Source organism: Caretta caretta, chromosome 14, assembly GCF_965140235.1.
Source record: "Caretta caretta isolate rCarCar2 chromosome 14, rCarCar1.hap1, whole genome shotgun sequence".
In the NCBI taxonomy this organism is placed as follows: Eukaryota; Metazoa; Chordata; order Testudines; family Cheloniidae; genus Caretta; species Caretta caretta.
In genome coordinates this window covers 17,033,691-17,053,380 of record NC_134219.1, presented here as the reverse complement: position 1 = coordinate 17,053,380, position 19,690 = coordinate 17,033,691, and the positions used below count along the sequence as shown (strand labels likewise).

The 19,690-nt window shown below is 51.4% G+C and overlaps 1 protein-coding gene across 1 annotated transcript in view; it reads left to right on the top strand.

The window, feature by feature from the left end:
- Positions 1-234: 234 nt before the first annotated feature.
- The window catches only part of ST6GALNAC2 (ST6 N-acetylgalactosaminide alpha-2,6-sialyltransferase 2), a 29,200-nt gene continuing 9,744 nt past the window's right edge, over positions 235-19,690 (top strand). The window contains exons 1-2 of the mRNA XM_048818206.2: positions 235-704; positions 17,937-18,029. Of these exons, the coding sequence (XP_048674163.2) occupies positions 604-704; positions 17,937-18,029 (194 nt within the window). The 5' untranslated portion in view covers positions 235-603. The remainder of the gene's footprint in view (positions 705-17,936; positions 18,030-19,690) is intronic.

The following is a 19,690-nucleotide window of genomic DNA, read 5'->3' as shown; positions in this document are numbered from 1 at the left end:
ACACTAGAGACACCCCTGAGTGGGTGAGCCTGGGTATGCGACACTGGGCACCTGCCAGGCCAGATTCTGAGCTCACCGACCCCAGCGCCCACTTCCAAGGATTGGCTCGGGGAGCTGGGAGCAGCGGGGTTACTCTGAGTGTCCGGGAGATCCGTCTGGCCCTGCGCCCGGGCCCGAGAGTGCAACCCTGGTGTGCCTTGGCGTAGGCTCGAGAGGCAGCTGCATTTGCTGCACAGTTGTAAGAAGCAGCCTCGGGGGGGGGCCGAAAATGGCATCTCCTCCCTCCCTCCGGACCCGCTGACCGCCTGGCCCCCAATTCGAAGCGCTTTCATCGCTCAGCGAGCCCAGCGCCGTCGCGCCGTGCCGCCTCCCCCGCCGGAGGGACCCCGAGAGCGGCAGGGCAGGAGGGGCCGGGGCGGGGCCGAAGCGAGCGGCTGGGCTGGGCGCGCACCGGGAGAAGCAGCCGCCCGGGAGCTGGGCGCGTTCGGGTGCCCGCCTCGCTCCACGCCCGCCGGCGGCCGGAGTTTGCGCTCCCGGGGGCTGGGGGCGAGGCTCGGCGGCGCGGCGCGGCTCTGCCCGGCGCCCCAGGCTGCTCGCCCCGGGATGGGGGCTCCGCGCTGGGCGCGACTCTGCCTCCTGCTCCTGGCGGCGGTAACGCTGTGGGTGCTCCTGTGTGGGCACGACCGAGACACGCAGGCTCCCAGGTAAGGCGAAGGCGGCGGCGGCGGCGGGGGGGTTGGAGCTCACAGCGGACGGGAAGAGACAGTTCCGGAGAACTTCTGGCTACAACATCGTGTCCTGCGGTAGGCAGCCGCGCAACACATGCTCTGCGGCGGGGCCGGGGCAGCGGACTTGCACGCAGAGCGAAGGACAGACAGACAGACGGACACACACCGCAAAGAACACACACATGGAGCGAAGGGAGGACAGACAGATACATATAATGAAGGACAGACACACACACACAGAGAGAGAGCAAAGAACAGACAGACAGACACAGTGAAGGACAGACACAGCAAAGGAGTAAGGACAGACAGACACAGTGAAGGACAGACACAGCAAAGGAGTAAGGACAGACAGACACAGAGCAAAGAACAGACAGACACGGTGAAGGACAGACACAGCAAAGGAGTAAGGACAGACAGACACAGAGCAAAGAACAGACAGACACTCACAGGGAGAGAAAGACAGACACACACAGCTAAGGACACACACGTGGAGCAAAGGAGGGCCCCACAGAGAGCAAAGGGCACACATGGAGACAACAGAGGGGAAAACACCACCCTGGAGAGTGAGGCAGGCAGCAAAGGGCAGGAGAGAAGAGGGGCATTTTAATCTGGGCCTCAAGGGGCTGGGAGTAAAAAAGACAGGGAATGTTAAGTGCATAGGGATAAGCCAAGCTTCTGGCTGCCCTTAGCTTTCTGTCAAGCCTCGGGATGTTTTGGCCAAGGGCTGTGTAATGTGCTGCACAGAGGCCTCTCTCTGGGCCCAAACCCGCAGGGTGCGGAGAGCCCTCCATTTACATTGGTTTAGGTGATTGAGCCCCATATGCACGCAGCGCTAGAGCTTCAGCTGGTGTCAATCAGCACAGCTCCGGTGACCTAGACTAGAGCTACACGGATTGACTTACCCCAGCTGCAGATCTGGACCTTGGACTTCAATGGGCTGAGGCTGATTTATCCCAGCTGGAGATGCAGGCCTCTGAATTCAATAGAGCAGTGCTGATATACACCTGCTGGAGGCCTGGCCCCCAGCACTTTGAAGGTACCTATGGCACCTTGTGATCACTGACCTGCAGTGATTCCCAGCACCTGCAAAACTTCATGGACACCATTTCCTAATCTCCTGGGATCAACCCTGCTCAGCCGCCAGGCCCTGAAAGGACCCTAGGAGGGTTCCATCCACTGCCAACCCAGATTGTGAAAATGTTGAAGTAGCTTGTAATGTAGTGGCCATGCATGTGGGAGGCGAGTTTCACTGCAGGGCATTTTGCTTCCAGGGGCATAATCCATCCTGCTTTGCTGGGAGGATCACAAAGCTTGCGCAGTATTTGCACTTGCATTTACCTTTAGGAGCATTGCTCACCTCTGTACCACGCAGCCTTAGGTCAAGTAGATGGATGTAAGGAGCATGGATGTAACAAGCAACTCAGGGTGATGGTTTTTACTGTATCATCCTGCAAAGTGAGTCTGTGATTGGTACTAGTGCCGGCATCTTTCTGTGCTATATGTAAATACAGTAACAACAAGGAGTCCAATAGCACCTTAAAGACTAACAGATTTATTTGGGCATTTATTTGTTTTTGTGGATACAGTCTAACACGGTTACCCCCTGATGTAAAGACAGTGGGAATCACCCAGCTGTAGGGACTGGGGATTCATTTGGATATTACTGAGGATCTCAGACATGATCCACACCCTCCCTCCTTTCTAGCCGTCGTCTAGCAAAGCTCTGCTAAATTCTCCGTCCCTAATATGCATTTCTACTCCTGTGAATCCTTCTCCTGCTGGGAAGTGGCAGAGCTGGAAACCTCTTTACCTCTGCTGCTCTCTGCAGCCCTGTTTAACAGTCAAGCAGCAGTGAACAAGTTGTGGGGCAGCCACACACTTCCTGTGTCTGCACTGAACAACAACATCTAGTAATCAGGAAGCAAGAAGGAGAAAACTTGGCTCTCATATAGAGCTTTTCATCCTACAGAGTGCTGTAGAAAGTGTTATTGTCCCCATTTTATGGATGGGGAAACAGAGGCATAGTGAGGTGAAGTGATTTGCCCAAGATCCCACATAGCAGGATCAGTGTCAGAGCTGGGAAGAGAAATCAAGACTCCTGACCCCCAGTCCAGTGCCATAGCCACTGGACAGAGCTGCTTCCGGGGGGCAGTGGGGATGCTAAAAAGGAGGAATATATTAGTAAAATCAAAATCCTAATCCCAAAACAAGGTTCAAAGTGCCAGCCTGGGTCATTAACCCCCATACATTCTAAACAAAACAGCAACACCTGCCACCCCATATTAAATCAAAAGCCCTAACCCTAAATCCAAACGATACAACCAGAGACATGGAACCAAATTCCTTTTCTCTGTGCACTCCATTGGATTGTAATTACTTCCCTTGAATCATGAATCTAAGTCAATCTGTATCTGACCTCAAGGCCATTTCTATAACCAGGGGCTGTGTTGTGTTTGTTTGGTCTGTACAGCCAAGCGCTAGGCCCACAGAACTCAATCCCAGTTTAAAGCAAGCATGCTGTTCCTGCACTACCTACAAGATTGGGAGATGAGCTTGCTGCCTTGCTTCATTTTATAGGTAGCTGAATTTCACTGTTGTCTCATGTTTAGTGTGTAGTTTGGGACCCTTCCAGGTAAGAGTGCTTTATACATGTAAGCCGTACCTATACACATGCCCACTTCCGCACCATGAGTCTGATTCTCCAGTGCTTTTGCGCAGCTGATCACACCTGTGCAAAGTGGATGTAAAATGCCACACTATCCAAATATGATGCTCCAGAGCTACAAGCATGAGCCTCTACTTCTTGAGCTCAAGCTCCTTGACTACTTGTTACAGGTGCAATCCTCTGGCTTGGCACGGAGGGGGACCTGTAACACACACTCACTCACTCACCCATGGGTGACAGTTACACAGGGTGTAAAGCAGTGCAGAATCTCATATACCGAAGTCCGTAGGAGTTCATGGAACATAAAGGCCTGGCTCCTAATTTTTTTTCCAAATGATGTACTTAGAAATGTCCGGTGTTGGCAGGATGGGAATGATTAACCTTGTCATTAATTATTAGCACATAGGAAAAGATGGTTGACATTTCCATAGCTCCGTCTGCCCTTTTCCACCAGTATGATCCTGTAAGGGGTGGGCAGCCGTCGGAGGGAGTGCCACATCTCGCAGCAGGTGCTCAGCGCTTTGCAGAGCAAGGCCTTTTTCAGAAGGTCCTGCTTCGGCTCCCTCTCCTGTGGATGTGCTTAGCCCCCAGTGTGTGTGAGCGTGTGCTTAAGGCAGCGGAGTTCCACGGCGGGCTCACAAGTGAGTTATCTACAGGGAATGCGATGGGGAAATGAGCCATAGGAAATGCCATCTTTTTAGATTCCACAGCTATTAAGACAACCCACCTGCATGCTTTGGGGACGCTGAAGGGTCCCAGGAAGGGTTGCCAGCAGACACAAGGTCAGAGTAGTGCTTTGGTGCATCACGTGGTGACGTCATGACTTTTCAACGTGATGCCCTGACAGGGAATCTGGCGTGGCTGCAGCTCCTGGCAGGCCTTGCAAGGCCCTGATGTTACTGCTTTAGGTCATGGCCTCGCTCCATGATCATTTAGCTCAGCAGAAACGTGCAAGGAAGTGACCTGCTGGCAGAGGTGTGCGTGTATGTGAGGCATCACATCACACAGGAAGGCACCCTGGCAATACAGGGCCTGAGGAGATCCTGGAATGCCTCAGGGTTTGACAAGCTCTGAATAAAATACATCGGGCTTGAGGCTGAGATTTTCAAACAAGCCTAAGGGAGTTAGGCCCCCAAATCCCACTGGAATTCAGTGAGAGTCAGGTTCCTAATTCCCTAGGCAGCCTCACTGCCCCTGCCAAACCTACTCTTCTTATTGGGGGCAGCATTTTAACAAACGGCTACTCCACCAGTAAATACCTCGAATTTGAAGTGGCCCAGAACCACCTGTCTTTCCAGGAATGCACCAGGGGCCTGATCCAAAGCCCACTGAAGACAGTGGAAAGGCTCCCATTGACTTCAGTAGCCTTCAGCTTAGGCCCTGATTGAGTAACCTCTCCCGATGCTCTTGCAGCGAAGTGGGTGCGGTTCCTCGCCTGAGGGAGGGGGCAGGGTCTGTTCTAAGAATCAGGTCTTAGCTGGTATGTGGGAGGGCTCTGTTGCTCCAGCTAGAGATGAAGGACCCAGGTTCAGGATTGACCCACAGCTTTTGGGGTCGTAGCAACCCCAAGGGGGGGATGGGATGACTCCTTCCTAAGCTGCCACTTAGGGGTGTTTTGACACAGATGTTTTAACACTGCAGCCACCACCTCTTGCTAATCTGTCTTCCACTGTCCCTGCTGCAGGAATGCTAGGAATTAGGGGAGGGTTCAGTGGAAGGCAGAACAGATGGGAACAACCTTCCTTTGATGGGGTGGAAGTCCCTTGCAAAGCTGTGCCCCAGGCCTGGACAGAGAAGTCACTCACAAGTCAGCTTGAAGCTGGAGCGACTCCTGTCTGCAAAGCCCTTTGACAGTCATGACAACAGTTACTTACCTATGGAAGCCTGTTGTGGGGGGGAGGGAGAGCCCATTAAAGGAAAAATAACTTTCTGGAGGGAGTGGGCCCCAGTTAAAATTGGGCCACAGCTCCTTGTGGCAGAGGGGCTGCAGGCCAGGTGTAAATTCCCCTACACTCCAGGGAATTGTGAGTTCAATCCTTGAGGGGGCCATTTAGGGATCTGGGCCAAAAATTGGGGATTGGTCCTGCTTTGAGCAGGGGGTTGGACTAGATGACCTCCTGAGGTCCCTTCCAACCCTGATATTCTATGAAATAATTCCCCCCTACTGCAGGGAGCCTCTGCACCAGCCCTGGGTGCTGGAGTGTCCTGGAGCATGAACTGGTATGACTGGGGCAGGCCTGCACCTAGGCACTTCTGCACCCCTGCCATGGGCCATAGTGACCATTATGGGAGGGAGGGGGCATGCAAAGTAGGGCAGCTGGTAAAGAGTTGTTCTAAATAGCACTGGGGCCTGTACATGCCCTTGTGATCCCCTAAAAGGCCAGGCACAAGTTCTCTCTCCCTTGATCCCTGCACCGGTGCCTGTGCAAGCAAAGGGATGAATTGGGCCCAGTGAGTTTAAACTGCTGGTTTGACACCATATAGTGCTTAATCACCACTGGGAGTGCTTAGATCTCCCAGTGCCAGGAGCCTTAGAAAAATCGTAGGGGTGGGATTTCCAAAAACGATTGGCCTAACTCTGCTGCCATTGACATCAAGGCCAATGCTGAGTGCTTGTGAAAATCCTACACTAGGTAAGTAGAGGGAGAGAGACATGTGTTACTTGGTTTGTTGGCAGATTGCAAGTTTTTCCACCTGTTTTGATTTTTCCAGTCTTTCTCTTGAAACATGTAAGTTTTTGATCAGAGATAGGCCCAGACCAGGGCTCTTCAGCTTTGAGAACAGTCGACTGTAGATCTGATTCCGGCTCTGAATGTCACGACTCTGCTCCTCTGACTCTACTTTTTAGCTGATTGCATTTTGCAGTAGAGTCCCAGTCAGATGTACGTATATGCCTTAAGCCTTATTTTAGCAGGAATGGTCTGTACAGAATTTAAAGCTCTTTATAACTCCACATACTGTAAGGTCCCTGGAATGCAATGTCTGGAGAGGGGAGGGGACGATCTTTCTTTTTAGTCAGGACCTTTCTTGGAGAAAGGGAACAAAATATTCTGTGCCACTCAATTGTTTCACAGACATATGCCTCAGAGATTCAGATCTTATCATCTCTGCAAACAAAGAGTCTGAAAAAGAAGGGTGGGGAGTCTCAGATAAACTAAATTCCCTTTCCCAGGCCTCCCAGACAATATCTGATCACAGTTTGGCAGGGTTGGGGTAGACACACTATTTCTAAGCACGGGTGACTTGACTACCTGTGTCTGATGGATCATTCAGAGACTGGGAGGGGACAGATCTTAGGAATGGTCGCAGTTCAAAGAAGCATCCCTGTGACTTCAATGGGACTTAAGTACATGCTTAAATGTAAGCGTATAACCTCCAGTGGACTGGCTGACAATACAGAACCTGAGGAAAGCCTTGCTGTTGGGCCCAACCTCTCTGTGGTCTCAGGGCATTGTCCCAGGAGCAGCTCGGGGTTGAGAACTTCAAAGCAGAGCAGAGCAGCTCTGGCTACCATCCCTCCTATAACACAGGCAGGGATGACTGACAGGGGTTATCAGCCACTTTCTATAGAGCATGGGGAATTTTTTAAAAATTATGTTGGGTATTGGATACGGCTGTGGGGAGCTAGATGGATCACCCCCAGAAAGCACTGTGAATTTCTCCCTTTTGCCCTTGGAGTCACAGTGGAGAGCTGGGCTCCCTCCAGAACCCATCGAAGGTGCTCCATCGATTGGCTAGCGGTGGACACTGCAGCTGCTGGGGGCCTCATGTGCTTGATTAAAATACAACCAAGACCCACCTTGTGGTTTGCCGCTGCATATCCCGTTCAGCAAACAAAAACGTATTGCTGCCGGCCCAAGACTTCCAAACTCATTCCACCAATGACCCCTGCTTTGATGGGCCCGCAGTGCTTGCACTTTGAGGAAGCATGTACCAGTGAGCAGCCTGCTGTGTAAGGACAGCAGTAGCTGGACAGCTGCCCTGCACTTTAGCCTCTGAGCACCCTTTGCAATGGACACCTCACTATGAACAAACTATACAGGTATAATTTGGTTTCCCAGACAGTTTGGAACGAGCAAACCTCTTTGGGCAGGGTAGATTTATTTAGTTTGCTTTCTGGATCGCGTACCCACACGTGGGGAGCTGAGACTAGAATGCTTCCTGTAGCTCCAAAAGCTCTCTGCCTCTTCACAGCAAGCTCCCGTAGCTGCTACCAGTAGCAGGTCTCTTATCCTCTCTGTACTTCAGCCACGAGGAGGATGGCATCAACTGAAGGCTCTGCATGAGCAAGGCCTTTCAATTCATGCTTAACTTTATGTGGCATTAATTCAGGCATGGGCTTGAAGTGGATAGAGCCACTTTAACCCTGCTACGTGTTGTGACAGTTTCTAACCAGGATAACTAATTTTTGAGTGTTCAGACCTGTTCCTATGTGTGCTGAGGGACCCCTGCCCCTCCATGCTTGCCAGTAGCAGCTGCCATCTTGATGTGGTCACCAGCAGGTGACATCTTGGAGCTGACGGCATCCCCCACATCGGGTTGCTAGGCAGCAGCGTCTTTGGCACCTGTTTCTCATCTGGTCCACATCACTGAATCGGAAAGAATCCAGCACCATGAGTGTAAGTCCTGGTGCATGCCGCACAAAAGGCGCCAGGGGATATCTGCCCTTCGAGTTGGGGGGCTGTTCTCAGTTCAAGGACACGTACCCGGTGTAGCTCCAATCAAGCCAGCGTGCTAAAAATAGAGCATAGCCATGGCCGCTCCAGCAGTGAGAGTGGCTAGCTGTTCTGAGTGTGTATCCAGGCTCTCGGACAGGTACTCAGATACAGTTACTCAGGTTTGCTAGCCCTACTTGCCGGGGCCGTGCTCTATTTTTAGTTCAATCAGAGCTAGTACCAGTCTATCTCCTTGAACTGAAAATTATATGCTTGAAGTGCGGATGTAGTCGCAGTGCCTACACCTGGCCTGAAGCTGAGGCCTTGCCAGAGAGCCTGAGTACATCAGGAAAGGCCAAGTGGAGGAGTCAGGGGTGAGCTGTGTCTCAGAGGGGTGAGGCTTGAGGAAGAAGGTGGCAGGGGCTCAGGTTGGGTTTTCTCCAGTTTTTGCCTGAAGGTGGCAAACTTTCTCTCAGGAATCTCCTTCCGTACAAGGGTGAACGTGCGCTGGGTCAGCCAAAAATATCCGGAGCCTGTAGTGGGTCTGGATTGGGCAGACCAAAGCCCTGTAATGTCATAAACCAGGGGTGGCCAACCTGTGGCTCTGGAGCTGCATGCAGCTCTTCATGGGTTAATATGCGGCTCCTTGTATAGGTGCTGACTCCGGGGCTGGAGCTATAGATGCTAACTTTCCAATGTGCCAGGGAGTGCTCAACCCCCTGCTCTGCCATGCCCTCGCTCTTCCCCCCTCCCCACCAGAGCCTCCTGCATACCGTGGAACAGCTGATTGCAGGAGACATGGGGAGGGAGTGGTAGGCACTGATTGGTGGGACTGCTGGCGGGCAGGAGGCGCTGCAGGTTGGAGTCGGGGGGAGCTGATAGGCTGCTGACGTATTACTGTGGCTCTTTGGCAATGTACATTGGTAAATTCTGGCTCCTTCTCAGGCTCAGGTTGGCCGCCCGTGTCATAAACTAATCTTCACCACTGGGCGATGAGAGACCCCGAGCTCCTCAGAGGCCACTGCTAGAGCACCCCTACTTGGAACCTCATCTCAATCTTTCCTCCACCCTAGCCTCCCCTGTAGCTTATCAGAAGTCTTGTTTTTTCCCTTCCTCCCACCATGTACCATCCTGTTTGCATAGCCCCTTCCATTCTCTCCAATCTCTGTTCAGCAATCCAGAGTCCTTCAGAATGTGTAAATATGCACGTAGGGAGTTAGAAAGAGCAGGCTAGTATGTGGGACAAGAAATCTTTATGAAAAGGGGTTACTGTCTATGTACAAGGGCTACCTTTCAAATCCAAACCTCCACTCTGTGTCATTTTCTCCTCTCAAAATACCCAAAGCGGTAGATTGTTCTCTGCTGCCCACTTTGCAACCCTGCAACCCGCTATGCCAGCTATGGACATCTTCCACCTCCTTGAAAGCATCACAATCATTTCATTGCTGCTTCAGGTCTGCAGAAGTGCTGGGAACGTCAGCTAAAAGGGGGCTGCAGTCCTCAACCCCTGCCAGGCATACTGGGGAAAAAGGCAACTCACCATTACTGTATTTGTTAGGGAATCAAAAACGCCTACTGAACTGCCAGGTATCAAGCGAAACACAGGTCCACCATTTGTTTATTCAGATGACAGTAGTGTCTGCAGGCCTCATTGTGCAAAGTGCTGTGCGAATACACAGTTAGGCACCATCCCTGCCCTGAAGAGTTCACAATGTAATTAGACAACGCAGGGAGAGGGGGAGAAAGAGAAAGAAAGTTGCCCTCGGTCAAACGGCAGGTTAGCAGCAGAGCTGGGACTAGAACTCACTCCTCCTTCCCTCCAGTTCAGAGCCATTCAGGCCAGCTGTACCAGACCAATCCGCAGATCATCTAGTCTGACCTCCTGTATAGCACAGGCCAGAGAACTCCCCCAGAGTAATTCCTAGAGCACAACCATCTGTCATGAGCCCACTGGAACGTCAGTGAAAAGTAGCAGCTCAGAAGGTGGCGATGGGGGAGCCGGGGGAAACAGCTAAGCTGGTAAAAAGACAAGAATGAGCCATGTTCCTCGTGGCTGGCTGAGACCAGGTTCGCTGAGATTCAGCCCAGAAAGAAGCTCAAACTGCAGACGAAGCAGATTTCTTTGAAGGGGGAGACAGGGGAAAAGGGCAGGGAAAGGACTGTGTTGGCAATGCTGGTAAGATCTATGTTTGTGCTGCTCAGTAATTAGCATCTTTGCTTCCTCACCAACTGGAGCATTGGTTAAAGGAAAACATGCACTTGGTTTGATCAGCAGTTAAATCAGAAGTTTTCCCAGCCTGAAACAGCGCCTAGATATCACAGGAGATAGACAGCCTGTATTGTATGTTAGAAAACAAAGAGGGATTTCACTCCGAGGAAGGAGGCCACTGCGAAAGTGACATCCTTAGTGACACTACAGGCAACCCTATCATTACAGTGTTTAAGGAGGACCCCTCAGCAGGCCAAAAGGAGGGGGCCACATCCCTTTGCTCCCCAGTGGTTGCAGCTGTGCATTCAGCTCTGTTTGGCACACAAGAACCCACCCCAGGTCTCACGGTAAGTAGGCAGAGGGCACTGGGGAATGGCGTACATCCTGGGAACCTGGTGGAGCTATCTGGAAACCCAATCCGGGAGTGAGCTCTGGCATTTTTCATACAGAAACCTGGGAAGAAGGGCCAGGAGGCAGGCTACATTATCCGCCTGCCTCTACCTGTCCCAGGCTCCTCAGACAATGTCTCTAACAGCATGCTTCTTGTCTTGTCCACAGTAAGGCATTTTAATATAGGCACCTCATGATACGCATCCCCTCCCCAGATGGGCCCCCTTCATCCAGAACAGAGACTGCCACGGGAGTCGCTTTGAAGTGAACCTTCTGTTTGCTGATGAATAGGAACCTCTTCTCCCCTTTCTTAGGGGTCCCAGCTGGCAGGCTGGAATGTGGAGCTGCTGTAAACTTATCTCTCCTGCCTCTGAAAGTACAAGTACGCAGGTGGCCTGCAGCCTCGGGAAGGCAAGCTCTCATCCACTAGATCCATCGCTCTCTTGCACACAGCGCACACAATCTGAGCACCTGGTACTGTAAGCCCTCCGATTTCCTACGGAGAGGTTTCAGGATGAGGGCGGTTTTCCATGGAAGTCAAAGCAGTTGCTCAGAGCAGTCTGGGCATTACCCCAACTCTGTTGCACAGCCTTGATCAGCTTTGAGGCTTAGTTTGTTTTGAAGGTGATCCTGATATACTGACAGGTGTCATTGTGGACAGAGTGGTGGAGATGGGGCGGTTGGGAGGGCATATGCCCTTTGCTCCTCCTATCAAAGGTTTGTGGTTCTTTCTTGGCAGCAGCTATGTACCAACACCCTGCGGGACCCATGCAGTCAGTCTAGCTGGAGCCTGCAGAACAGCAGCCTAGATTCAGCCTTTGGAATTCATTCTCACAGGGAGTCAGCGAGTCACATACGTAGACTCCATTTTGAAAAGGTCTGGGAGGCTTGATGAGTAGATCTGCAACCTGAGCGTGTGGTACAGATGGTTAACTGTTGTGCTTCCAGGGTAGGAATCCTCCCAAATGGCCCAGCATTGCACAGTTGCCCAAGTGTGTTTTTTATCTCCATTGGAAACATGAGGGATTGGCCAGTGGCGGGAACTGGCTGCTGGATTCCGTGGGCTGATGTGCAGATGTGTCATAGCTAATCCTGAGTTGTTCTGATCACTCCCAAGAGAGGCTTAAGGAAGAAAAAGATACTGGAGAGGCTGAGAAGTTCAAGTTGGATGCTGTCCACACCGAGGCTTAGTTTCAGCCCATTATAGATGTAGGAGCCAGCCATGGATTTCAATATTGGATCTGACTGAACTCGTCCCACTTTTGAGTGTGTTTCTATCCAGGGATTTGGCCTGGGCCTTTCTTTGGTTTGTTTATTTTAAAAAAAACTCAACAGGAACATGAGTCTTTTTCAAATTGCAAAGGAGTAAAGAAAATAATCCAGTAGGCCAGGAGCTGGTGACTAAAAGAGACTATTGTTTGCAGAGAAATTCTCCTTGCTCAGAGAGGGCAGCCCCAGTGAGCAGGTGACAACTGGCTTCCTGCCATAAAGTGATCTACTGACAGGTGACCTCTCACCCCAAGGGGAACAGTAGGTAGTTTAAAGAAAGGAACCCCAAGGCTGCACCCTCCCCTCAGTGACCTCCCATTCTGCTCTGGGTCGTGTTACCATGGTGACTTTGGGAGCCATGTTAAGTCAGAGGGCTGGTATGGAGGGCCAGAACTATCCGAGCTTGGATCTCCTCGTGCCATGCCAGGAAGCATATGTTTCTGGAAGGGGGTGGGATAAATGTGAATGTGAATAAACTCAATTTTCCCCGTGTGGTTCTCCTGGACTGAAAATCACTGCCGTGAGCACTGTCGTTCCAAAGAGACTGGATATCCAACCTACACAGGTGGTGTCGGAGAGAAGGCTTTGGATTCTTTGACCATGGGATGGTGTTTCAAGAAGGAGGAGTGCTAGGCAGAGACGGGCTCCACCTAACGAAGAGAGGGAAGAGCATCTTTGCAAGCAGGCTGGCTAACCTAGTGAGGAGGGCTTTAAACTAGGTTCACCGGGGGAAGGAGACCAAAGCCCTGAGGTAAGTGGGAAAGTACCGGGAGGAAGCACGAGCAGGAGCGCGCGAGAGGGCAGGGGTCCTGCCTCATACTGAGAAAGAGGGATATCAGCGAGTTATCTCAAGTGCCTATACACAAATTCAAGAAGCCTGGGAAACAAGCAGGGAGAACTGGAAGTCCTGGCACAGTCAAGGAATTATGATGTGATTGGAATAACAAAGACTTGGTGGGATATCTCACATGACTGGAGTACTGTCATGGATGGGTATAAACTGTTCAGGAAGGACAGGCAGGGCAGAAAAGGTGGGGGAGTTGCACTGTATGTAAGGGAGCAGTATGACTGCTCAGAGTGCAAGTATGCAACTGCAGAAAAACCTGAGGGTCTCAGGATTAAGTTTAGAAGTGTGAGCAACAAGGGTGATGTCGTGGTGGGAGTCTGCTATAGACCACCGGACCAGGGGGATGAGGTGGATGAGGCTTTCTTCCGGCAACTCATGGAAGTTACTAGATCGCAAGCCCTGGTTCTCATGGGAGACTTCAATCACCCTGATATCTGCTGGGAGAGCAATACAACGGTGCACAGACAATCCAGGAAGTTTTTGGAAAGTGTAGGGGACAATTTCCTGGTGCAAGTGCTGGAGGAACCAACTAGGGGCAGAGCTCTTCTTGACCTGCTGCTCACAAACCGGGAAGAATTAGTAGGGGAAGCAAAAGTGGATGGGAACCTGGGAGGCAGTGACCATGAGATGGTCGAGTTCAGGATCCTGACACAGGGAAGAAAGGAGAGCAGCAGAATACGGACCCTGGACTTCAGAAAAGCAGACTTTGACTCCCTCAGAGAACTGATGGGCAGGATCCCCTGGGAGAATAACATGAGCAGGAAAGGAGTCCAGGAGATCTGGCTGTATTTTAAAGAATCCTGATTGAGATTACAGGGACAAACCATCCCGATGTGTAGAAAGAATAGTAAATATGGCAGGCGACCAGCTTGGCTTAACAGTGAAATCCTTGCTGATCTTGAACACAAAAAAGAAGCTTACAAGAAGTGGAAGATTGGACAAATGACCAGGGAAGAGTATAAAAATATTGCTCGGGCATGCAGGAGTGAAATCAGGAAGGCCAAATCACAACTGGAGTTGCAGCTAGCAAGAGATGTTAAGAGTAACAAGAAGGGTTTCTTCAGGGATATTAGCAACAAGAAGAAAGTCAAGGAAAGTGTGGGCCCCTTACTGAATGAGGGAGGCAACCTAGTGACAGAGAATGTGGAAAAAGCTAATGTACTCAATGCTTTTTTGCCTCTGTCTTCACGAACAAGGTCAGCTCCCAGACTGCTGCACTGGGCAGCACAGCATGGGGAGGAGGTGACCAGCCCTCTGTGGAGAAAGAAGTGGTTCGGGACTATTTAGAAAAACTGGAAGAGCACAAGTCCATGGGGCCGGATGCGCTGCATCCGAGATTGCTAAAGGAGTTGGCGGATGTGATTGCAGAGCCATTGGCCATTATCTTTGAAAACTCATGGCGATCCGGGGAAGTCCCGGACGACTGGAAAAAGCCTAATGTAGTGCCCATCTTTAAAAAAGGGAAGGAGGAGGATCCTGGGAACTACAGACCAGTCAGCCTCACCTCAGTCCCTGGAAAAATCATGGAGCAGGTCCTCAAGGAATCAATTCTGAAGCACTTAGAGGAGAGGAAAGTGATCAGGAACAGTCAGCATGGATTCACCAAGGGCAAGTCATGCCTGACTAATCTAATTGCCTTCTATGACGAGATAACTGGCTCTGTGGATGAGGGGAAAGCGGTGGACGTGTTGTTCCTTGACTTTAGTAACGCTTTTGACACGGTCTCCCACAGTATTCTTGCCAGCAAGTTAAAGAAGTATGGGCTGGATGAATGGACTATAAGGTGGATAGAAAGTTGGCTAGATTGTCGGGCTCAACGGGTAATAATCAATGGCTCCATTGATTATTACCATTATTATTACCATTAGGGGCATTGCCAGCAGATGGAGGGACGTGATCGTTCCCCTCTATTCGACATTGGTGAGGCCTCATCTGGAGTACTGTGTCCAGTTTTGGGCCCCACACTACAAGAAGGATGTGGAAAAATTGGAAAGAGTCCAGCGGAGGGCAACAAAAATGATTAGGGGATTGGAACACATGAGTTATGAGGAGAGGCTGAGGGAACTGGGATTGTTTAGTCTGCGGAAGAGAAGAATGAGGGGGGATTTGATAGCTGCTTTCAACTACCCGAAAGGGGTTCCAAAGAGGATGGATCTAGACTGTTCTCAGTGGTAGCTGATGACAGAACAAGGAGTAATGGTCTCAAGTTGCAGTGGGGGAGGTTTAGGTTGGATATTAGGAAAAACTTTTTCACTAGGAGGGTGGTGAAACACTGGAATGCATTACCTAGGGAGGTGATGGAATCTCCTTCCTTAGATATTTTTAAGGTCAGGATTGACAAAGCCCTGGCTGGGATGATTTAGTTGGGGATTGGTCCTGCTTTGAGCAGGGGATTGGACTAGATGACCTCCTGAGGTCCCTTCCAACCCTGATATTCTATGATTCTATGAACCTGTAGGGGGCACCACTCCCACCTATTGCTGCTGCCCCTTCTCAGTGGGGCAGAGTCAGGGAGATAATCCCTCACCACTCCCCTCACCTTTCAGGCCTGAGGACCGAATGAAGGGATAGAAAGGAGGGCCTAGGAAAGTCAGACTTCCAGCTCACTGCACCCAGCTGCTGGCATGGAACTTCCATTTCACTGCCACGCATCTTTCCAGAGCACAGGGGCAGATTTGGATCTGCATTTACTGTTGACTTTAGTCACTGCTTCTTTGAACTCCAGGACAATGGCATCTTGACCCACCTGGCAGTGAGCCCATTGCCCTTTGTGCCTGCACAGAATAACAGAGACTTCTAGTGGGCTAAATCCTGAGCGGGTGAGAGCACGCTCCACTCCCGTGGGCTTCAGTGGGAGCCATGAGTCCTCAGCACCTCCCTGGGTTTAGCATGATGACTTCAGTGGAAGGGGCCCAGTCTCTCACAGGATCAGAGTCCCAGGTCGTAAGCAACTTGGTGCAGAGACCACAAACAAGCCTCACTAACATCCCAAGCCAGGGCTTGAACCCAGGTCTCCAGGGCCCTTGTCTAAACTGGGAATTGGTCTGGCACCAGCTCCATTGCTAGCCCAGATGGAGCAGCAAGAGCGCTAGTGCAGCCCAGGAGCTAGCATCTTTACTGTTCTGTCATCTAGAATCTAGCCCTGCTCAGAACATGGTTAATGCCACGATGCTAAATACACAGGAGCCCTGTCTACACTACAGCTGCACTGGTGGTAATTACGGATCTTAAATTTGCCAGTGTAGATGCAGCCGGGGATGCAGGGCCGGAGCAAAGCTGCATGTCTGAGCCCCACTCAGGCCCGTTACTGTGCCTTTGAGGGTCAATGAAACGCCAGCAGGCCCGTTTCTCTCACTGCTCCAGGCAGAGCATATTGAGGGAACACCAGGGGCTTCTCTGCTGGTTAGCACTGGCTAAGGCCAGATTAACCCCACCCCACCCTGGGCTGGCCTGTTGTGTGCCCTTTGGGGGCTGGGTTGTCTCTCATTCCCTGCATCACTGCCTTGATGGGCCACAGTTAATGTTTAAACAGGGACATTTTTTGCTGAATGATAAATACCGGTCACAAAGCTGGCTCGCTGAATCCCAGCCTAAAACGCCTCTCCTTTCCTCAGCCTCTGACTCCAAACACCATGACCTCATCTTCCTGAACCTCCTCTTCAGACTCACCCCCAGCAGACACAGCCATGGGCAAAGGCAGGACACTGTCCTAGCCCACTTGCTTCTGTTCTCAGCTACCAAAAAAGACAGAAAAACCTAGACTGGTTCTCTGGAATTGTGGCCTCTCTTTTTAAGGGGGCGTTTCTGCTTGTGAAGGGTGTCAGCCATGAAAGCTGAGGTTTGCTGTTTGCCCACAGGACAGTTACAGCATGGACAGCAGCGGTACAAGCTTCCCCTGTGACAAACTGTCAGTGCTCCTGCGTGTGGGGACCCCACTAGGGGCAGGAGGGGAGTTCAGTTTCCATTGGCCTCTCCATTAACAGCTTAGCCTCTCTTCTGAGAATGCCCACTTTGGGCAAATTGAATGGGTAGTTTCTCAGATGTGGACATGTGCCCACTAGGAACTCTTCTGAGACCCACCCACTCATTTCGTGTGGGCCGTGAAATAGCCATCAGATGCCAATGACTACAGCTGGTCGGAAATTGCCTGATAGAACAGTTTTATCGGAATATGCTGATTGGACAAAGATCAAACTGTTTCCTGGGAATGTTCCAATTTGGTCTAATGTTTCCTGGGAAGTTATCAAAATGTGTTTTGTTTGTGCTGTTTTGACTTTGATATCATATTAAAAGAAGCATTTTGATAAGATCAGAGTGAAATATTTTCAGAATATTTCATTTTGCAAAAAGTTCTTCGAGAGACTTTTTGTCCAAGATCGGGACAAAACCAAGTTTTGGAATCTTGGAGTTTCCCCTACGATGGAAATTCCAAATTTTAACCAGCTCTACTAAGGACTTATTCCCGGAGGTGAATGGCTCCTTAGGAACCTGCAGGATGGTCCAATGTCCCCACTTTTTCCAATAAAACAATCAAATCTGACCCCTTGAATTTCCCAGATTGCCCCAACTTCCGTCATTGGTCTCATCAATTTGGTATTAGTTAATGTTGGTGAAGTGCTGGAGACATAAAAGGTGCTAAATGCTCGGCTAATGGTGTAAAATACTATACACCTTTCATGCTCCTCAGGCATGCCTGGAGTTCCTCACTTGGGTGTATTGTACAGTGCTATAGGATAGATTGGTTCCCTGCATGTCTCATGTTAGAAGATGTACATGTCACAATGGGCAAAACTGTTGAGGGCCCAGCACTGAAGAGGGAAAACCCCTGGTTTGATGTAGCACCCAAGTCACAGGGAGCCTGTCCAAGCCAGTGGCCCCTGAATTTTCCATAGGGCCCCCCAGCTTTTGCAGGTCTAGTGCCCCTCTACCTGAAACAGACACTGTTGGGGTTGTTCAGGCCCTTACCTTTTGGCCCATCCAGGCCATGTTCAGATGTATCAGATCTCAGGTTGTCTCATGAATCCGGTTGTTACACGACTGGTCTATGCTGCTGCTGGTACTCCTGTGCTCAGTTGTTCTCACTTGAAGGGGACGGGGAGGCCTGATAAACACGGGAGGTGATGGCTTGGCTGCACCTTCCCCCCTGAGGCTCTCTCTGTGTGGTCTGTTCTAGCCTGCTGCAGCAAGAGTCACTGCTGTTGGTGCCTGGAGGGATGTCCCGACATACTGGGAGCCATGACCTGAGAGGAGAAAGCAGCATGGTCAGGTGAGTAGTGCTGGGATAAGGAGGAAATTAGTTGCCATCTCTCATGTTTTTTCCCTGCCGATTGTTCTCATTGGAGGGGCAGGGGAGTTACTGTGGCCTTCTAGACAGGGGATGGTTCCATCAGCATCAGACCGCTGGGTTTTGTTGTTTTCCTTCCCAGGTGACGGTTATGCAAGGGGAAGGCACTGGGCTGACAGCTCTGCACAGCAAAGCCCTCTAGGTATCCCCAGACCAGGCAGCAACAGGACCAGCTTCTACCTTGTCTTCCCAATGCCCCCAACCCAGCCCTCGAAGGCCCATCTGTAGGATGGGATAGAAGTTTAGTCCCCTGCCTCTGTGCTGAGACTGCCAGCCAGGGGCTTGCTTACTCCCAACTGCTTTCCCGTGATTGGACTGGAAGGAGGCCAGCACCTCAGCTCACAAGGGACCCCAGGCACCTGCCAGATGGTGACAGCCTTCCGTGCTATCTGGACGGGAACTGGCCACCGCGTGGTTTATTTCTTTCCATTCATCTAACTCCTTGGTGAGAGGGGAAGGGCTGCTCTTCCCCCAGGCTGTGCTGCCCATCTCACCTTCACCCCTCCCCCTGGTGCATTGACCTCCAGGAGAGAGCCCACACCAGGCCTGTACATTACCGATGCCCCACAGAGTTTTCAGCCTAAATGGACAGGGGCTGTCACCCCCAAGTTACAGCGGGAACCGGGGCAGAGAACAATTAAGGGACTTGCCCACAGTAACGGCGGGCAGTCGGCCGAGGCAGTAACAAAATCCATAACTCCTGAGTGCCTGTGCCAGAGCACGCTCACCATCCCCCCCTTGTGCCAGGCCACAGTGTGGCAGGGGTTTTTTACTGTCATGCCCCTTGTTGCTGGGCAGATTCCATGGCTCAGCCCTCCAGCCAGGTCCCCTTTCCATTTCTGGCCCTTTCCAGGGGTAAGGGAAAAGTCCAAACAAAACAAACCCAGAGTCTCCAGGCCATGATGCCCAGCCTTCCGTCCCCATCTGGGACTCCTGGTGCCGAGGCTTGTACTTCCCTCTCTTGTTTGGGGAGGGAACCCAGCCCACCCGCTCCTCTGGGTTCCAGCCGAGGGACCCGCGTGGGGCAGCTAAACGCTGCTCTTTATAATCCCTCACTGCTACTCTTGCCTTTGCCTTGTTTGTCAGCCTCTCTCACAAGGCTGCAGACTCCACTGCCCCTGCTCTGTCTGTAGTTCAGTTTCCTCATGTGTCTTCTTCCCAGCCATCCGCTCAGATGCTCCCTCAAGTCCACTCCCTGGCAGCTGGGTTATGCCTCAGGCATTTAATAGCTCTCCCCTTAGCTCTTCTCCTAGAGCTAGGTTCTCATTCAAGCCAGCTGTAGGTCCTCAGCCGGCTTCTCCTTCAGTTGTCCCTTTCCCCCCTCATCTGCCCTTTCACCTTTTTGTGTGTGTGTGTGTGTGTGTGTGTGGGAGGGAGGGAGGGAGGGGATGGAATGGCTCCAGCTAATGCCTCATCTGCCCCCGCTCTGCGGGAGGCAGCAGAATATATGCTGGTCCCCTTCCCAAAGCTCATCCCAATTGGCTGGGAGGGAGAGGAGCCTTGTCTCACGCACTCTGCAAGGCTTCTGGTCCCAGGCCCTTAAAGAAATAATAACAAGTTTGCCCCACAGACACTACTTATTC